The following is a 14,618-nucleotide window of genomic DNA, read 5'->3' as shown; positions in this document are numbered from 1 at the left end:
CCCCTTGATTAACATTGCCTTGGAGTGACACTGAGTAACTCACTAAGGCCAACAGATGGGCTTCCTTGGGGACAGTTCCAGGGGCTGGTTCCTTGTTTGTGTCTGGGGATCCTTCCCTGCTTCTTTGCATGTCTTATGTTTTTTTAGATGAAACAGAATTTTACAAGAATCCCATGTGGCAGCTCTGAAAATCAGATGTCCCCTCTCTTCAAGGTGTGTCACTGCTGTTTGTTTAGTGACTTTCCTGGATGGATCTCATATCTGTGTTCCCTGTCTTGGGTGGCCCCTGAAGTCTCTGCTCAGTTGGGTGAGGTTGGGCAGAGGTTTGCATCGATGCCTTGAGCCAGCGAGTCTCTCCCCAGGGTAGAGGGCTTTGTGTTTGTGATGCACTCCTGCCCCTGCAGCACTCGGGCGGGCGGCCGTCACCACTGCAGCTCCACTTCCTGCCTGAACAGAACCTTCAGGTCAGCCAAAGGTCAGAGATGGGGCCTTCTCAGGTGCTGCCTGGGCATGTGCCAGCCCCTACACACATCTTATTCCCCAAATCTTTCTCTCAATTTCCCCCACTAGTGGGGTTGTACAGTTGCAATGATTGCTTTTATCCAATGCTCTGAGGATCTGGCTTTTCCCCTAGAGAGAGACCTCAGGAGGTCAAATAATGACAAACCCAATGAATGGGGCTTTTTCAGTGAGTTCCAGACAGGCCAACTAGTTCTCTAGGGCTGTGGCTTTTGATGGGTCTCCAAGCCCAACGTGCCCCTCCAGCGAGTGGAGACTGTGGCTTTGCAACTGTCACTGACATGGTGAGTCTGGTGTTTTCTGGCACAATAAATCAGGATATATTGTGTAGACAAGACGTAGAAAGAAATCTTAGGAGGAATAATATAAATGTTCACGTACCAGTTGGAAAGAATTAGAAAAAAAAAATGAAGACAGGGGCAAGGTTGGCTTGGTTGTAGCTAACCTGGTGGAGAAATGCAGTCTTCTGGGATAAAGGACCTGAGCTATGAGTTTTCTCTGCAATGCCAAAACCACCCCCACCACCTGCCCTGCATCCTCCTCTCTCCCAAGGCTGAATGCAGCTCTTGTGCCTTCAGTACTAAGGAAGCCACAGTCCCAGGCCTGAGGAAGGGCTGAGGTGGACAGTGGAAAAGGAGGGGTTGGGTGCAGGAGGTGACTTCTGGAGGATAAATAAAACATGTCACTTGAAAATGGAACAAAAAGTAAAGGTATAAAGAACAAGATGGAAATCATCTGAAATTCCATTATACAGTGTTTAATTTTAGGATTTTGGCACTTTCATGTATAATCTTTACACAATTATCATCATACAATTTACGATTATCTTAAATGACTACAGTTTATTTTTTTGAGCTGGGTTAAAGTTCATAGTGCAGAGTTCTTTACCTTGGTCAGTTAACCCCATTTTTTGGCCTTACATCATTTTGTTTTATTTATTCATCTTTAATTTCAAGCTATATTATAGATTAAAGGGTACACACGCAGGGCTGTTACACGGGTAGATTTTGGGAGGCTGAGGCTTGGTGTCCCAACGATCTCATCAGCCAAACAGTAAGCAGAGTCCCCAACAGGTGGTTTTCAGCCCAGGTGCGCCTCCTCTCTCCCCCATCTAGTGATCTCCAGTGCCTGGTTCATGTGAATTCAATGTTTAACTGCCATTTTCAAATGGGAACATGCAGTATTTTGGCTTTCTGTCCTTGCATTAGGTTGCGTAGGATAACAGCCTCTAGTTCCATCCGTGATGCTGAAGTGGACATGATTTTGCTGTGTTTCATGGCTGCACAGATTTTCATGGCGTCTACGCAGCACATTGTTTTCATTCAGTTCACTTAGATTGACTGTGTCCTTGCTAGTGAGAACAGCACTGCAATGAACATATGGGTGCAGGTGTCTTTTTGATAAAATGAATTCTTTTCCTTTGGGTATATCCCCAAAAGTGGGATTGCTGGGTTGAATGGTAGTTCTATTTTGAGCTCTTGCAGAAATCTCCAAGCTGCTTTTCACAGTGGCGAACAGGTTCGCTTTTCCACCAACGGTGTCTGTTTCCTTTCTCTGCAGCCTCACCACCATCTCTGATATTGTGACAGGTAAGAGATGGTAACTCACTACAGTTTTGATTGGCTCCTATCTGATGATTAGTAATATTGAGCATTTTTTCATGTTTCTTGGCCACTTGTGTGTCTCCTTTTGAAAAGTGTTCATCTCACCGGGTGCAGTGGCACATGCCTGTAGTCCCAGCGACTCGGGAGGCTGAGGCTGGAGGATCGCTTGAGTCCAGGAGTTCTGCGCTGTAGTGTGCTATGCCGGTCGGGTGTCCTCACTAAGTTCCGCATCAATACGGTGACCTCCTGGGAGCAGGGGGCCACCAGGTTGCCTAAGGAGGGGTGAACCGGCCCAGGTCAGAAACGGAGCAGGTCAAAACTCCCGTGCTGATCAGTAGTGGAGTCGCGCCTGTGAATAGCCACAGCATTCCAGCCTAACAGGGGCTTCTTGGTGTCATCTTCCACCTTCAGAAAAGATGAAGCATTGGTTTAAGTGGCTGAGAAAAACCTGGGTCTGTTCTCCTGGGTGATCCCTCCCAGGCCCTCCCCATTTTGGAGCCTCTCCCCCAGATAAGGACCATGTTTTTCCTCCAACCCTCCCCCTGGCTCTGCAGCCTCCAAACCTCCTCCCTCCTTCACCACATCACAGAGCCAGCCCAGGCCCTGCTACAGCCGACCGGGGCTCAGAACTGAGGCTGGGAAAGAGGGGTCTGCACCCTCACTCAGGGCCTGCTCCTCCTTCTCACAGAAGGGTCTAGAGGATCTTGGGGTGTCCTGTCCAAAGAGAGGTCTCTGGATCCATGTTCCCTGGCCTTGGGTGGACTTGCAGGCAAACCTGCTCTTTCTCCTTTGCTCTCAGCCTCTTCTCACCCTGGGAGCTGCACCCATAGCTCTGAATGAAACTGTCCCCACCCTGCCCCATTCATTCCTTGCCAAGCTCAGTGGTGACCATGGAACTCCAGCAGCAGCTCAGCTCCCTGTCTGCGTCCACTCTGCTCCAGGCAGGGCCTTCAGCTGGCTCAGGATCTGGAGTGTGCAGGAGGTGGGAGGGCAGGGGCACTGCCACAGAGCCCTGCTGGCAATCCCATGGGTTATAGTGGCTTGGCCTTCTCCTAAACCTCATCCTGGACATGCTCTACTCTTCACCTTCCACCTTAACTGCTGGGACCCAAGCTGCTTTCTCTGGGAATGTAGCCTTTGGAATGGGGTGAACCCAGGCCCTCACAGCCCCCTCCTCCTGGGATTCCCCCAGATCACTCCTTCTTAGCCTCCTTCAGGGATGCCCTTTCCCTTGACATCCTAGGTGAAGCCACCATGCTTCTCCTCTCCTACTGTGTGACCTGCCCATGTCTGATTTCCTGCTGCCTGCGGGACACACACCACTACCCTCCCTGAATAATAATTTGCTCTGCAACAGGCGTGAATTGGCTAATCCCTCTTGAGCTCAACAGGCCCTGAGCCTTGATATAGGTGATTCCCTTTCCCTTTGGCGTCTGAAGGTCAGACTCCATCAGAACTCAGGGCTGAGCTTCCCAGGTCACTGCCAACACATGTCATGAGGTATCATTCACCTGTCTTATGTTAGGATGAGAAGGTCCCTGCCATGGCGAAGGGTGGGACTCTGGGAATACTCCTTCTTTGTCCTCCCACCTTACCCATCTGCTTTTTGCTCCCCTCCCAATTCTGCCCGCAGTACCTGTCACTCTAAAGGATTCTCCGCAGAAGCAATGTAGGATCAAGCAGAGGAGGATGAGGAAGCAGCTTGGGGGACTGAGGGTGGTAGCCGTGGTTTTTGACTGGGCTATGCCTTGGGCCACTGTGGGTGGTGCTGAAATGGAAACACAAGAGTGACAACCCTTGTCCTGGCCCCAAATGTTATGAGGACACCTCCTCAGCTCCTGCCACCCCAGGTCATCCTGCAAGGCAGAGGTTTTGTCCCCCTCTGCTGTGGGGCAGAAGCTGTGACAGGTCCTGGGGTAGGAAGGGAGTTGAGGTGTCCCCTGTCCTCGGGGAGCTCACACAGCTGCTAAGGGAAGCAAGGTGACAGCACAGCCCACCCTCCTGTTCTGGCAGAAGAGGAGGTGATGCCCCAGGGCGGGGGAGGGAGGATCTCTGGGCTGGCATTGAAGGTGGTTTTGATGGATTTCCAGAAACAGACCAAGGGGAGAGGAAAGGAAAAGTAATCCTAGGAGGCAAATCTAAGGATAAAGGTCTAGAAACACAATGACGCCCACAGTTCCGAGGCTGGCGAGAAATTCACAGTGAGGGAAGCAGAAGCAAGTGCCATGAGGAAGATGAGTCAGGAGAGAGAAGGGAGAGGAGGATGGGAGAGCACAGGCGCCCCCATGAGGAGTCCCCATGAGGGGTCATGTTCTTACTCAAACTCACACACTGACAATCCCACACACACTCATACACAAACACTGACACACCCATACACCCCCACCCACCACAGACAACGACAGACAAGGCTGTAACTCAGTGGCATCTCCAGGCGCTCCCAGTGCTCCCCTGTAGTCACCTGTGGGCTCCAGCCTCTTCTCCCTGCATATCAGGAAGTCCCGAAGCCAGCTCCTGCAGTCTCCTACAGAGACCTTCCAGAAGAGATCGGTCAGTTCCCTGTCCTCCTCCCACTTCTCTTTCATCCGCCTGGCTCCAGCATGAACCACTGTCCACTTTCTGCTGTTTGAGTCAAAGAGGAGGAACTTCTGTCCATCACATCTGAACTCCCAGGATGCTTTGCTGTGTCCATCGGCTTCACACTCACAAGACATCCTGGCCTGCAGCCTGGCGGGTCCTGCTCCAATCAAAAAGAGATCAGCTCTGGTCTTTACAAATTCTCTTTCCTGCCCCACATCCTCCTCCTCTGAGCCCCTTCTCATCTGACCCTGTTGTCTCCTCCAAGTCCTGCCCTTGCTGCTGGGCTTCATGGAGGCCCCATGTCTAATGTCTTCTCCCCGCACACAGTGCAGCCCCTGAGCCCACAGTCTGCTCCCTTCTGTCCTCGGTCTCCTTCACTCACCACTGGGGGTGAAATCCTCCAGCTCAATGCCAGGCAGTTCCAGTCTGAGCCTCTGCCCCGCCTCTCTCAGCATTTCCAGTTGTCTTCCCCAGGCATCTGTGGCATTCAGCTGCTCTTCTAGGCGACCCACAGATAAGACCTTGTCACTGCCACAGTCATAGGAGAGGAAATTCTTCTGATCCACCTGGCCGTGGACCTCGCACCACCGTTGTCCAGGTCTGGGCGGACGGATGATGGTGAAGTTGTACCAGAGAGAGTGAGCGTCTATGGGAAAAAAAGAAAAACACCGGAGAGTGTTGGGGTGGGGAAAGACCTCAGACACTGTGACAGCAAGAGGGTTTCCTGCAGGGCTGGGCTGCCAGAGCATGGGCTTGTCTTCCTGGGCAGTGGTCTCTTGTCTGTGGAGGAACCATGGGTCGCCAATGTGTCCATCTCCCCACTCTGCCCAGGCCTATACATACATTGGTCAGCACAGGACCTTGCCAAGGAGGTGCCAGGCCTGCTACAGGAGGAAGGGCCTAGATGGCAGGATCTTCAGCAGCAGCCCAGGTGGACTGCGGGAGGTGGGAGAGCGTGGGAGGGCGCCCTGAGGATCAGTGCAGGGTGCTGTGGGTATGATGTAGTCAACATTGGATAAGGGTGAGTTTATTTACTATGGGTAATAAGACATGGTAAGTTTCCTGGAATGTGCTTTTCATCTGCTATAGGTTTCCCTTGGGATCTTGGAAAAAGGAATGACCCACACTGCATGAAACAAAAAACCCAGCTCTTACGAGGCGGGTTGTAGAGGAAGGAACAAAAGGCCGAGAGAAGCGCCCATGCCAGAGTGGCTGCAGCATGAAAATCCAGAATAATGTCCCTCCTCTGTGCTCATGGGAAGCCTGGAGGACTCCTGTTTACCCAGCATATAAAGAAGGCCCTAGGAGAAGGCAGCAGATTGTCATGAAGCTCAGGGGTGCCCATTACTGAAGGCCGGGATTGGGGATAGGAAATGCTGTTCCTGAAATGGGCACCCAGCAGTAATGGGGATGGAAAACCCTGAAATAACAGATCTCAAGTGGAGGCTGTCAAGTGTCAGGAGGATGGAGGGCGCCATGATGGAAATGATTGGGGAAGTCCCAATGCCAGCTGGGGACCTCAGCCATGCAAAGCTATACCCATGGCTCATAGAACAAAGGGGTCCAAGATCCAAAAGAAATGAAACTCCACACAGATACTGTTGAGTTTAAATAATTACAACAAACAAAGACAAAATGCAAGGATGGATGACCTAGAGGCTGAAAGTAGTCTCCCCCAAAAATAACCAAGCTCTTTTGCCCAACTTTGAGAACTGAGCCACATCTCAGACCAGAGTCCATGACTAGGAGAAGAGCCCGGAGCCCCTGGTGGCCCCTTCAACCCACAGCAACTGCAGTGACTGCTTCAGCCTCCCCACGGAGTCAAACGGGCATTCACTCTGCTAACTGTACACCAAGAAACAGCAAATGCCCAGACACACCTAGTGGATACAGTGTGTGACCCAACCTTCTCCCAGGGATCTGAAACATTCACTTGGTCCCCTGTTACTCATGAGGTGCATTTGGGGCAAAGTAACGGATGGACACCTGTGTCAGGTCCAGTTAGAGGGATGTGCTGCGTTCATAGACCTATTTGATGGTAATTTCACATTTCCTGGATTTGTACCAGGAGGGGATAGAGTTTGTCGTTAATTCCATAACTATTACAGGTTGTGCTGGTCATATGACCTCCCCGTCACTACTCAACCCTGCCCTTGTAGCTGGGTGCAGCCATACACAGTCTGTGAATGAGGAGTGGGGCTGGCCCTGCCACTACGGCTATTTGATCCTGGACTCCCTAAGATCCCAGAGGCACGTGTGGTTGGAAAAGGTGCTGTGTGGATTTCATGGCAATTCCCAACCGCAGAATTACAACAAGGTCCCCAGTGCTCAGAAGCAAGGCTGTGACACTCACAGCAGCGAAATCCCCTCATTTGAAAGTGGTTCCAGGTGTAGTACTGGACCCTGGTGGAGATGGGCCTCCAGCTGTGGGAGGGCAGTTACCATGCAGCCTCAGAGCTGCCTATTGTGGGGGCTACTCACCCTGTAGGTCATTAGGAAGATAGGCCAGGCCATAAAAAGATGCAGGTGGTTCTCCTGGAATGGGCAGGAGCAGAGCCACAGGGAACCCAGAAGCCGCACAAGCAGTTGGTCCCAGTCCCCAGTGTGGGTAACCCGCCTCCACCCCAAATATAGGCACCGAGGAAGAAGAGCTAAGCAGAATCCTGGCACAACTAGTGCCTGAAGAATATCTCAGTTTACAGTGTTACTACTCAGTTATTTCCTTTTATATAATCATCTACGTATAATCATATATTCGTTCATATATGAACGAATGCCTAAGAATGTCTTACTACTCAGTTATTTCCATATATATATATATAATTATATCTTTGTTGACTGCATTCATCTAGGATGAATGCCTAGAGCAGACACGGTACAGAGCATAAATTAAGGAATAAGCATCTTATAGTCGGTGCAATGTCTAGATCAGACACAGTGCAGAGCATGATTTAAGGGAAAACAGTTATACCAGGACAAAAATCCATCACCCAGGTGGCAGCGTTCAGTATCATAAAGATGCCTGCTGTATGGCAGGCTTGGGGCAAGAGCCACTCCTCCTGATAAAGGAGTTGTAGGACCTTGCGTCCAGTTCTTGTGAAAGGCTGCCCTCAGACTGGTAATCCCTCGATCATCTGAGGGCTCAAAACCCCTCCGGATAATCGCACCTTGCTGACTGTGAACTTTATCAGCTCTTGTTACTGTGCTGGCTAAAAAGCATCCTCCTATGGAAATTGGAAGCTTCCAGCAGGTGGCAGTAAACCCTGACAGCTCTGTCCCTGCTTTGTGACTTAAAGCATCCTCCTATGGATATTTTTGGAAGTAGCATGCCCATAGATAGAGGTATTGCACACTTCACCCTCTTCACTGCGCACGCCATGCCTCGGTGACCTAATGGGATTGGATTCCTTACTGCATACAGTCCACTTCCTTGTCTCGATGGCCTAATGTGGGTGGACCGCTTGCTGCGCACTGTCCACCTCCTAGCCTACGTGACCTAATGGAGGTGGATCCCTTGTTTTATTGCTCCGACCCTGTCACTATCCTTAAAGATGACTTCACTCACTACCCTGCCCCCTACCCTAAACCCAATAAATACTCATGCTTCTGTACATTCAGGGGCTTACCTGACTCCACTTATAGGTGGCATGGCCCCCCTGAGACCAGATGTGCTTTCTTTGTACTTCTGTGTCCTGTCTCTTTATTTCTCAGATCCTGCACCTCAGCACAGCATAAGGGACACCCCACAACCCTGTGGGGCCCTTAGCCCTACACTCAGGACACCACAAGGCTGCACCCCCTCACCCTCAGCTCACACCTGAGGCTTCAGAGAGGGTCCCTAATGGTCCTGCTGGACCTTTGATGCCACTCAGCAGCAAAGGAGGGGAGAGTTGGCCCTAAGCCATGGGGCCCCCACTCACATCCATCACATCTACACCACTCAGAAACCACAGGCAGGGTAGGACACATTTGTGACTCTTCAACTGACACCACTTGGAGATGACACCCTAGGGGATGGGTCATCAATTGCCAGGACATAGCAGGTGCCCTCATCTGGGCTCAGCAACCTAGGATGGTGTCCTCATCTGGTCTCCCTTTTATTTCCAGGTTGCTTTGCCTGCCGTTTCTCTACAAAGGGACAGGACTTGACACAGAGACAGAGAACCCATGGCCGGCAAGGCCTTCAGCCTTTCCTTTCTAGAAAGGGTTTGCTGACTCCTGTCTGTACGGTGACTATTCTCTATGACCCTGGCTCCCCAGTAGGATGAACAGGTGGGTCTGGGCCCTAAGGACAGAAGTGGGCACCTCTGAGAGAGATCCAAGATGGCTGACCACTAGCAGCTCAGGCTTGTAGCTCCCAGTGAAAGCGCAGAGAACGAGAGGACGCCACACTTTTAGACGAATCTTTCTTGCACAAGGACCAGGAGATTCCCAGCGGAGGAGCCCCACGGGTCGCCAGCGCGATTCTTGCAGCTGGCTCTGTGGTTTTGCCGGTGCCCCAGCGCGGCGGTTCTTGGTGCAGAGTAAACAGGACTGGTTCCCCTTTTGGCCGACGTTTGGAGCTGACTGAAGAAGGGATTTAGGAGGGAAGCCAGACGGGAGACTCCCGGACAGAAAAGCACCAAGAATCTTGATGCCACTGTTTTAGCCGGCACAGTGGGTTGCTCAGATTTCGGCCCTGGGAATTAACAAGTTGGACATCCACTAAGAGACCTAATTTGAAAGTCGGTAATTACAAAGACGACAGGTGGATAAATTTACAACGATGGGAAGAAACCAGCATAAAAAGGCTGAGAATACTCAAAATCAGAATGCCTCTCACTCTACAGAGGATCACAGTTCCTCATCAACAAGGGAACAAGGCCTGATGGAGAATGAGTGTGTTCCAATAACAGAATTAGGCTTCAGAAGGTGGATAATAAGAAACTTCTGTGAGTTAAAAGAATATGTTGGAGCCCAATGTAAAGAAACTAAGAACTTTGAAAAAAGATTTGACGAAATCCTAATGAGAATAGACAATTTAGAGATGAATATAAGTGAATTAATGGAACTGAAGAATACTATATGAGAACTCCGAGAAGTATGCACAGGTTTTAACACTCGAATTAATCAAGCAGAAGAAAGGATATCAGAGGTCGAAGACCACCTTAATGAAATGAAATGAGAAGACAAGATTAGAGAAGAAAAAGTAAAAAGGAAGGAACAAAGTCTCCAAGAAATATGGGACTATGTGAAAAGATCTAATTTACGTTTGATAGGTGTACCTGAATGTCATGAAGAGAATGAATCCAAGCTGGAAAGTATTCTTCAGGATATTATTCAGGAAAACTTCCCTAACCTAGTAAGGTGGGACAATACTCATCTCCAGGTAATACAGAGAACACCACAAAGATATTCCTCAAGTAGAGCAACCCCAAGACACATAATTGTTAGATTCACCAGGGTTGAAATAAAAGAGAAAATTTTAAGGGCAGCTAGAGAGAAAGGTCAGGTTACCCATAAAGGGAAGCCTATCAGACTTACAGCAGATTTCTCAGCAGAAACCCTACAAGCTAGAAGAGAGTGGGGGTTAATATTCAATATCCTCAAAGAAAAGAATTTTCAACCCAGAATCTCATATCCAGCCAAACTAAGCTTTATAAATGAAGGAAAAATAAAAATTTTCACAAACAAGCAAGCACTATACACAGAAAGTAACAACCAGTATCAGTCATCCCAAAAACTTACCAAAAGATAGAGTATCTCCATAATGAAGTATTTACATCAACTAATGGGCAAAATAGCCAGCCAGCATTAAATGACAATATTAAACTCACAAATATCAATATTAACCCTGAATTTAAATGGATTAAACACCCCAATCAAAGACAAAGACACACAAACTGAATAAAAAGTCAAAACACATCGGCACTCTGTATCCAGATTCATCTCATAAGCAAGGACAACAAAGACTCAAAAGAAAAGGTTGGAGGAAGACTCACCAATCAAATGGAGTGGAAAGAAAAACAAACAAACAACAAAAAAAAAAAAAACAGGAGTTGTAACTTTCCTCTCTGACAAAATAGACTACAATAGTAACCAAGACTAAAAGAAACAAAGAAGGACATTACGTAATGATAAAAAGATCAATGCAACAATAGGAGTCAATGATCATAAATATATATGTACCCAATATAGGGGCACCCAGATATATAAGACAAGTTTTCAATGACTTATAAAGAGACTTGGACTCCCACACTAATAGCGGGAGACTTTGACACCACATTGTTAATATTCGACTGATCAATGAGATAGAAAATTAACAGAGACATTTATGATTTGAACTCAGACCTGGAACAAGTAAACTCAGTGAATATTTATAGAATTCTACACCCCAGGTCCACAGAACATACATTTTTTTTTAGTATCACATTACACCTATTTTGAAAGTGACCACATAAATGTAAGCAAATCACTCTTCAGCACTTGCACGGCATTTCACAGATTTAAACGAAATATTGGTTGGCTGTTTGTTTGTTATTTTCTTTCCTTATTCCTTCCCGCCTCTGCTGTTAAGCACAATCATCAGCATAAAAGAGGTTTTTAATACCTATTTCTAGATTGCATTCCAGCCTGGGCAATAGAGCAAGACTCCTGTTCTCTCTCCCCCTTTTCTCTTTCCCTTTCTTTCTTTCTTTTTAAAAAAAAAAAGAAAGAAAGAGAAAAAGAAGTGGGCACCTCTACTCACCAGCGTTCCCAGGGTCATCTTGGGGGAAATGGTGCTTCCCATCCCCGCTGCACTAGGTTCTGTGGAAAGCGTGGGGTGCATTTGCTGGGGTGTCCTCAGGAAAGTGGGGAGAAGGTGCCAGTTGGTTGGGGAGGTGCTAAGGGCCCCTTCATTGGGGAGGGGAGGGAGGCCTGTGGAATGACAGGGCTGGGCTGAAGTGGGGAGTGAAAGGAGTGACCTCAAAGGTGGCAGTGGATGGTGAGGGAGGGGTGGGAAGTGTCTTCTGAGCCCCTGGGTGCAGGTGAGTGCCTGCAGGAAAGCACAGGTGGAAGTTCCAGGGCAGGGAGCCCTGGGGGTGCTGGAGGGTTTGTGTGGTGGAGAGCGGGTGAGAGCAGGGCTGTGGCTGGTGGGGGTGTCTGTCATCGAGTCTCTGTGGAACTCCACTTCACCCCTGTCGGGACCCCAGCTTGAGTTCCAGGGGCTCTGGTTTCTCCTTCCCGACAGCGAATGGGGCTTCCGGACTGCACCAGGAATCCCTGCCCCACCTCGCCTTCTACAGCCCTCTGACTCCTCCACCCTCCTGAGGTTCCTTTTCCGCCTTCTTTCTTTCTTTCTTTTTCTTTTTTTTTTTTTTTTTTTTTTTTTTTAGTAGAGATGGGTTTCACTGTGTTGGCCAGGATGTCTCTATCTCTTGACTTCCTGATTCGCCCGCCTGAGCCTCCCAAAGTGCGTGAGCCGCGGCGCCCAGCCTTCGCCTACCTTCACAACTCCCCTGGCCCTGGGGGAAAGGAGCCGCGGAAGGGAACTGAGGGAGAGCGCAGTCCGAGGAGATAGGGCCTGTCTCCCCTCTTCTGAAACCCGCTGCAGTCCACAGCCCCCCAGAATTGGGCCCCTCCTCGGAACTCACTGGCAGGCCCCGCCCTGGAGCAGCTGGACGCCAGGAACCAACACGAGAGGAGCAGACGCAAGAGGGGTCTCATTGGGGTCCTGGAACGCAGGGGACGAAAGTCGTGGTCCAGGCGGAGACCGGCGGAGGAATCGCTGGGATTAGAATGCTCTACCCAGTCCAGTCAGCCAGCCCCAGGCCCTGCGAACCCTCCCTCTCCACCCCGCCCCATCCCACAGATGGGCGGGTGGCCCGCCCCGACTTTATACACACCCTCGCAACCTGACACTGTTCCTTCTATGACCGCCTCCTTTAATTTTCGACACAGTGTAGGGGTAGACCCCATAAGTGCCGAGGCAGGAGCCAAAAGCCTCAGCCTATTTCCATACAAATAATGAAGAAGAAAGTAACTAGAAATATAACCTTAGTAGTTATTAGTTATTAATAGGTGATTTTAATTCTTTTACTAATGCCTCTCAGGTCAGAAGTGTGAACCAGGGGTGACATTGTGAAATGAATTAGTCTAACGCAAGACGCTTTAAACCCTCTGTCAGGCTCACATAAGGGCAGCTGGAGGGCGCCTTGGCTGACCGGCAGTGCCAGCCGTGGGAAAGCACCCACTGTTTGGCCAGCGAGGGAAGGAGATGTCCAAAATAGCTGAGACGTCTCCTTCCCTGGAGGAGTTAGGAGAAAACTCTACTTCTCCAAGCTATCTCTGACAAGCCTGATGGCTGTCAGGGAGTCCCCCACACATTGGGGGGCTTAATTGTCTCTATGTGGCACTGTGCTTCAGTGGTCACACTCCATGTCTACTCTCATGTTCCATTTCTGTACCTGGTTTTCCTTTTTCCTTAGAAAAAATAATCGGTAAGAGTAATACAAATCTTAATGTCTTTGTTCTTTCTTAACAAGTATGAAAAAGTGCTGATGTATTGTGCTCTTTACCTCATCCCAGCTAACTAATTCCTCAGTCCCCACCTGTATCCCACGCCCTATTTTACCCTGCCCCCAGTCACCGACCACCACGGCCATGCCCTACCTACGCCCAACCTTCCCTGCCCCCAGAGTTGAAACTCAATAAGTGAGAGCATCCAGGCATTCGGGGTCACTGCTGGTCTCCGCGATTTGGGTAGCTGTGGACCCCTGGGCCCAAATTCTTTTTTCTCTATCTCTGGGTCTTGTGTCTTTTATTTCTATAATTTCTCATCTCCACATCAGCCAGGAGGGGCTCACAGAACTCTGTAGGGCTGGACCCTATAACACAACATTTATTATTACCCCAAGGTAAACACTGATGCCCAGGAAGGTGAAGAAACTTCCACAGGAATATTCAGTGGCCAAGGCATATTCCTGTCATTGCCTGTGCCAGAGACACCTGGCCACCCTCCATGGAGTTCCTGCCCATCTCGAGCGCAGCTGCTTCCCCAGTCCGGAACAGATCTTCTTTGCCTCTTCATTAAAAGCATGAGGAGGTCTTTGAGTATATTCTGTATCCCTTTAAGACTTCTGGGAGAAAAAAAGAAGAAAAAGAAAAGAAAGCCCTAGTGGCCTACCCTAATCAATCATATGATCAATTGTGTTTCCATGGAGAGCAGAAGCTGAGGGAGGGGACTATTCATGCGTGGGGCTCACTTTGCTCCCCGTTGTGGGAAGCAGAAAAGTCCCTTTTTAAGTTTCCTTTCTTGTTAAAGAATAAGGGTGCTACTAACTCTGTTAGGTCCTATGCTATGTGGCTGTTAGACATGCCATGCTTACAGGCAGTAGGACATTCTATGTCCCTGTACTTTAACCAAAATATCTGTGCTGGACATGCTCACAGACATGTCCCAGCTCTACATTGCTTTTACCTGTTTAGAAAAGTTTTAAGTTGTTAGCCAATTGGGTTTTAGTTTAGATTGTGAGGTCTGGCTCCAGCCAACAGAGATCAGTCAGATGCAGCAGTAAGGACGACCCCAAATGCCTAAGGAATAAATTTGTGTGTTTTCCTTTATTCGTTGCACTCTCATGGCAAGATGGCTAGTGGGAGTACCTTCCTGCAGTCCAGGAAGTAAAAATTGCATTGATGAAAGATTGTCTGCCTCGGTGCTGATTTTTCTTTGCGTCACTGAGCATCTAGTTCCAACACACACTCTTCTGTGGCCAACCACACCTAAGCCCACGGCTACACCCGCCCCTCTGCTCAGTCCCTGGGTGGTCACTGCAGCCGTCCTCAAAGGGGCAACCTGAGTGCATCCTCGTCTTGGTCATCATAGAACCATCCAGACCTGTAGGCAAAAGCCAGAGGGCAGTGGGGCCCCAGTGGCCCCTGGCTGCAAGGGAGGGC

The 14,618-nt window shown here is 49.3% G+C and overlaps 1 protein-coding gene across 1 annotated transcript; it reads right to left on the bottom strand.

The window, feature by feature from the left end:
- Positions 1 to 1,255: 1,255 nt before the first annotated feature.
- Positions 1,256 to 12,463, bottom strand: LOC118153020 (UL16-binding protein 3). The gene is made up of 5 exons (XM_035296952.3): positions 12,317 to 12,463; positions 5,086 to 5,349; positions 4,585 to 4,860; positions 3,760 to 3,891; positions 1,256 to 2,528 (listed from the first exon to the last, which is right to left on the bottom strand). The coding sequence occupies exons 1-5, from the start codon at positions 12,387 to 12,389 to the stop codon at positions 2,518 to 2,520; spliced, it is 756 nt and encodes a 251-aa protein (XP_035152843.2). The 5' UTR covers positions 12,390 to 12,463; the 3' UTR covers positions 1,256 to 2,517.
- Positions 12,464 to 14,618: the final 2,155 nt, after the last annotated feature.

The sequence above is a fragment of the Callithrix jacchus genome, chromosome 4, assembly GCF_049354715.1.
Source record: "Callithrix jacchus isolate 240 chromosome 4, calJac240_pri, whole genome shotgun sequence".
Lineage (NCBI taxonomy): Eukaryota > Metazoa > Chordata > Mammalia > Primates > Cebidae > Callithrix > Callithrix jacchus.
The sequence above is the reverse complement of the archived record's forward strand: the minus strand, read 5'-3'. Positions and strand labels throughout refer to the sequence as shown.

Coding starts and splice junctions, on each gene's coding strand:
- LOC118153020 (XM_035296952.3), bottom strand. CDS start 12,389: ATGAGACCCCTCTTGCGTCTGCTCCTCTCGTGTTGGTTCCTGGCGTCC. Junction 5,350..12,316: donor CTCCAGGGCGGGGCCTGCCA/GTGAGTTCCGAG, acceptor TTTTTCCCATAG/ACGCTCACTCTCTCTGGTAC. Junction 4,861..5,085: donor GGAGGATTTCACCCCCAGTG/GTGAGTGAAGGA, acceptor TGATTGGAGCAG/GACCCGCCAGGCTGCAGGCC.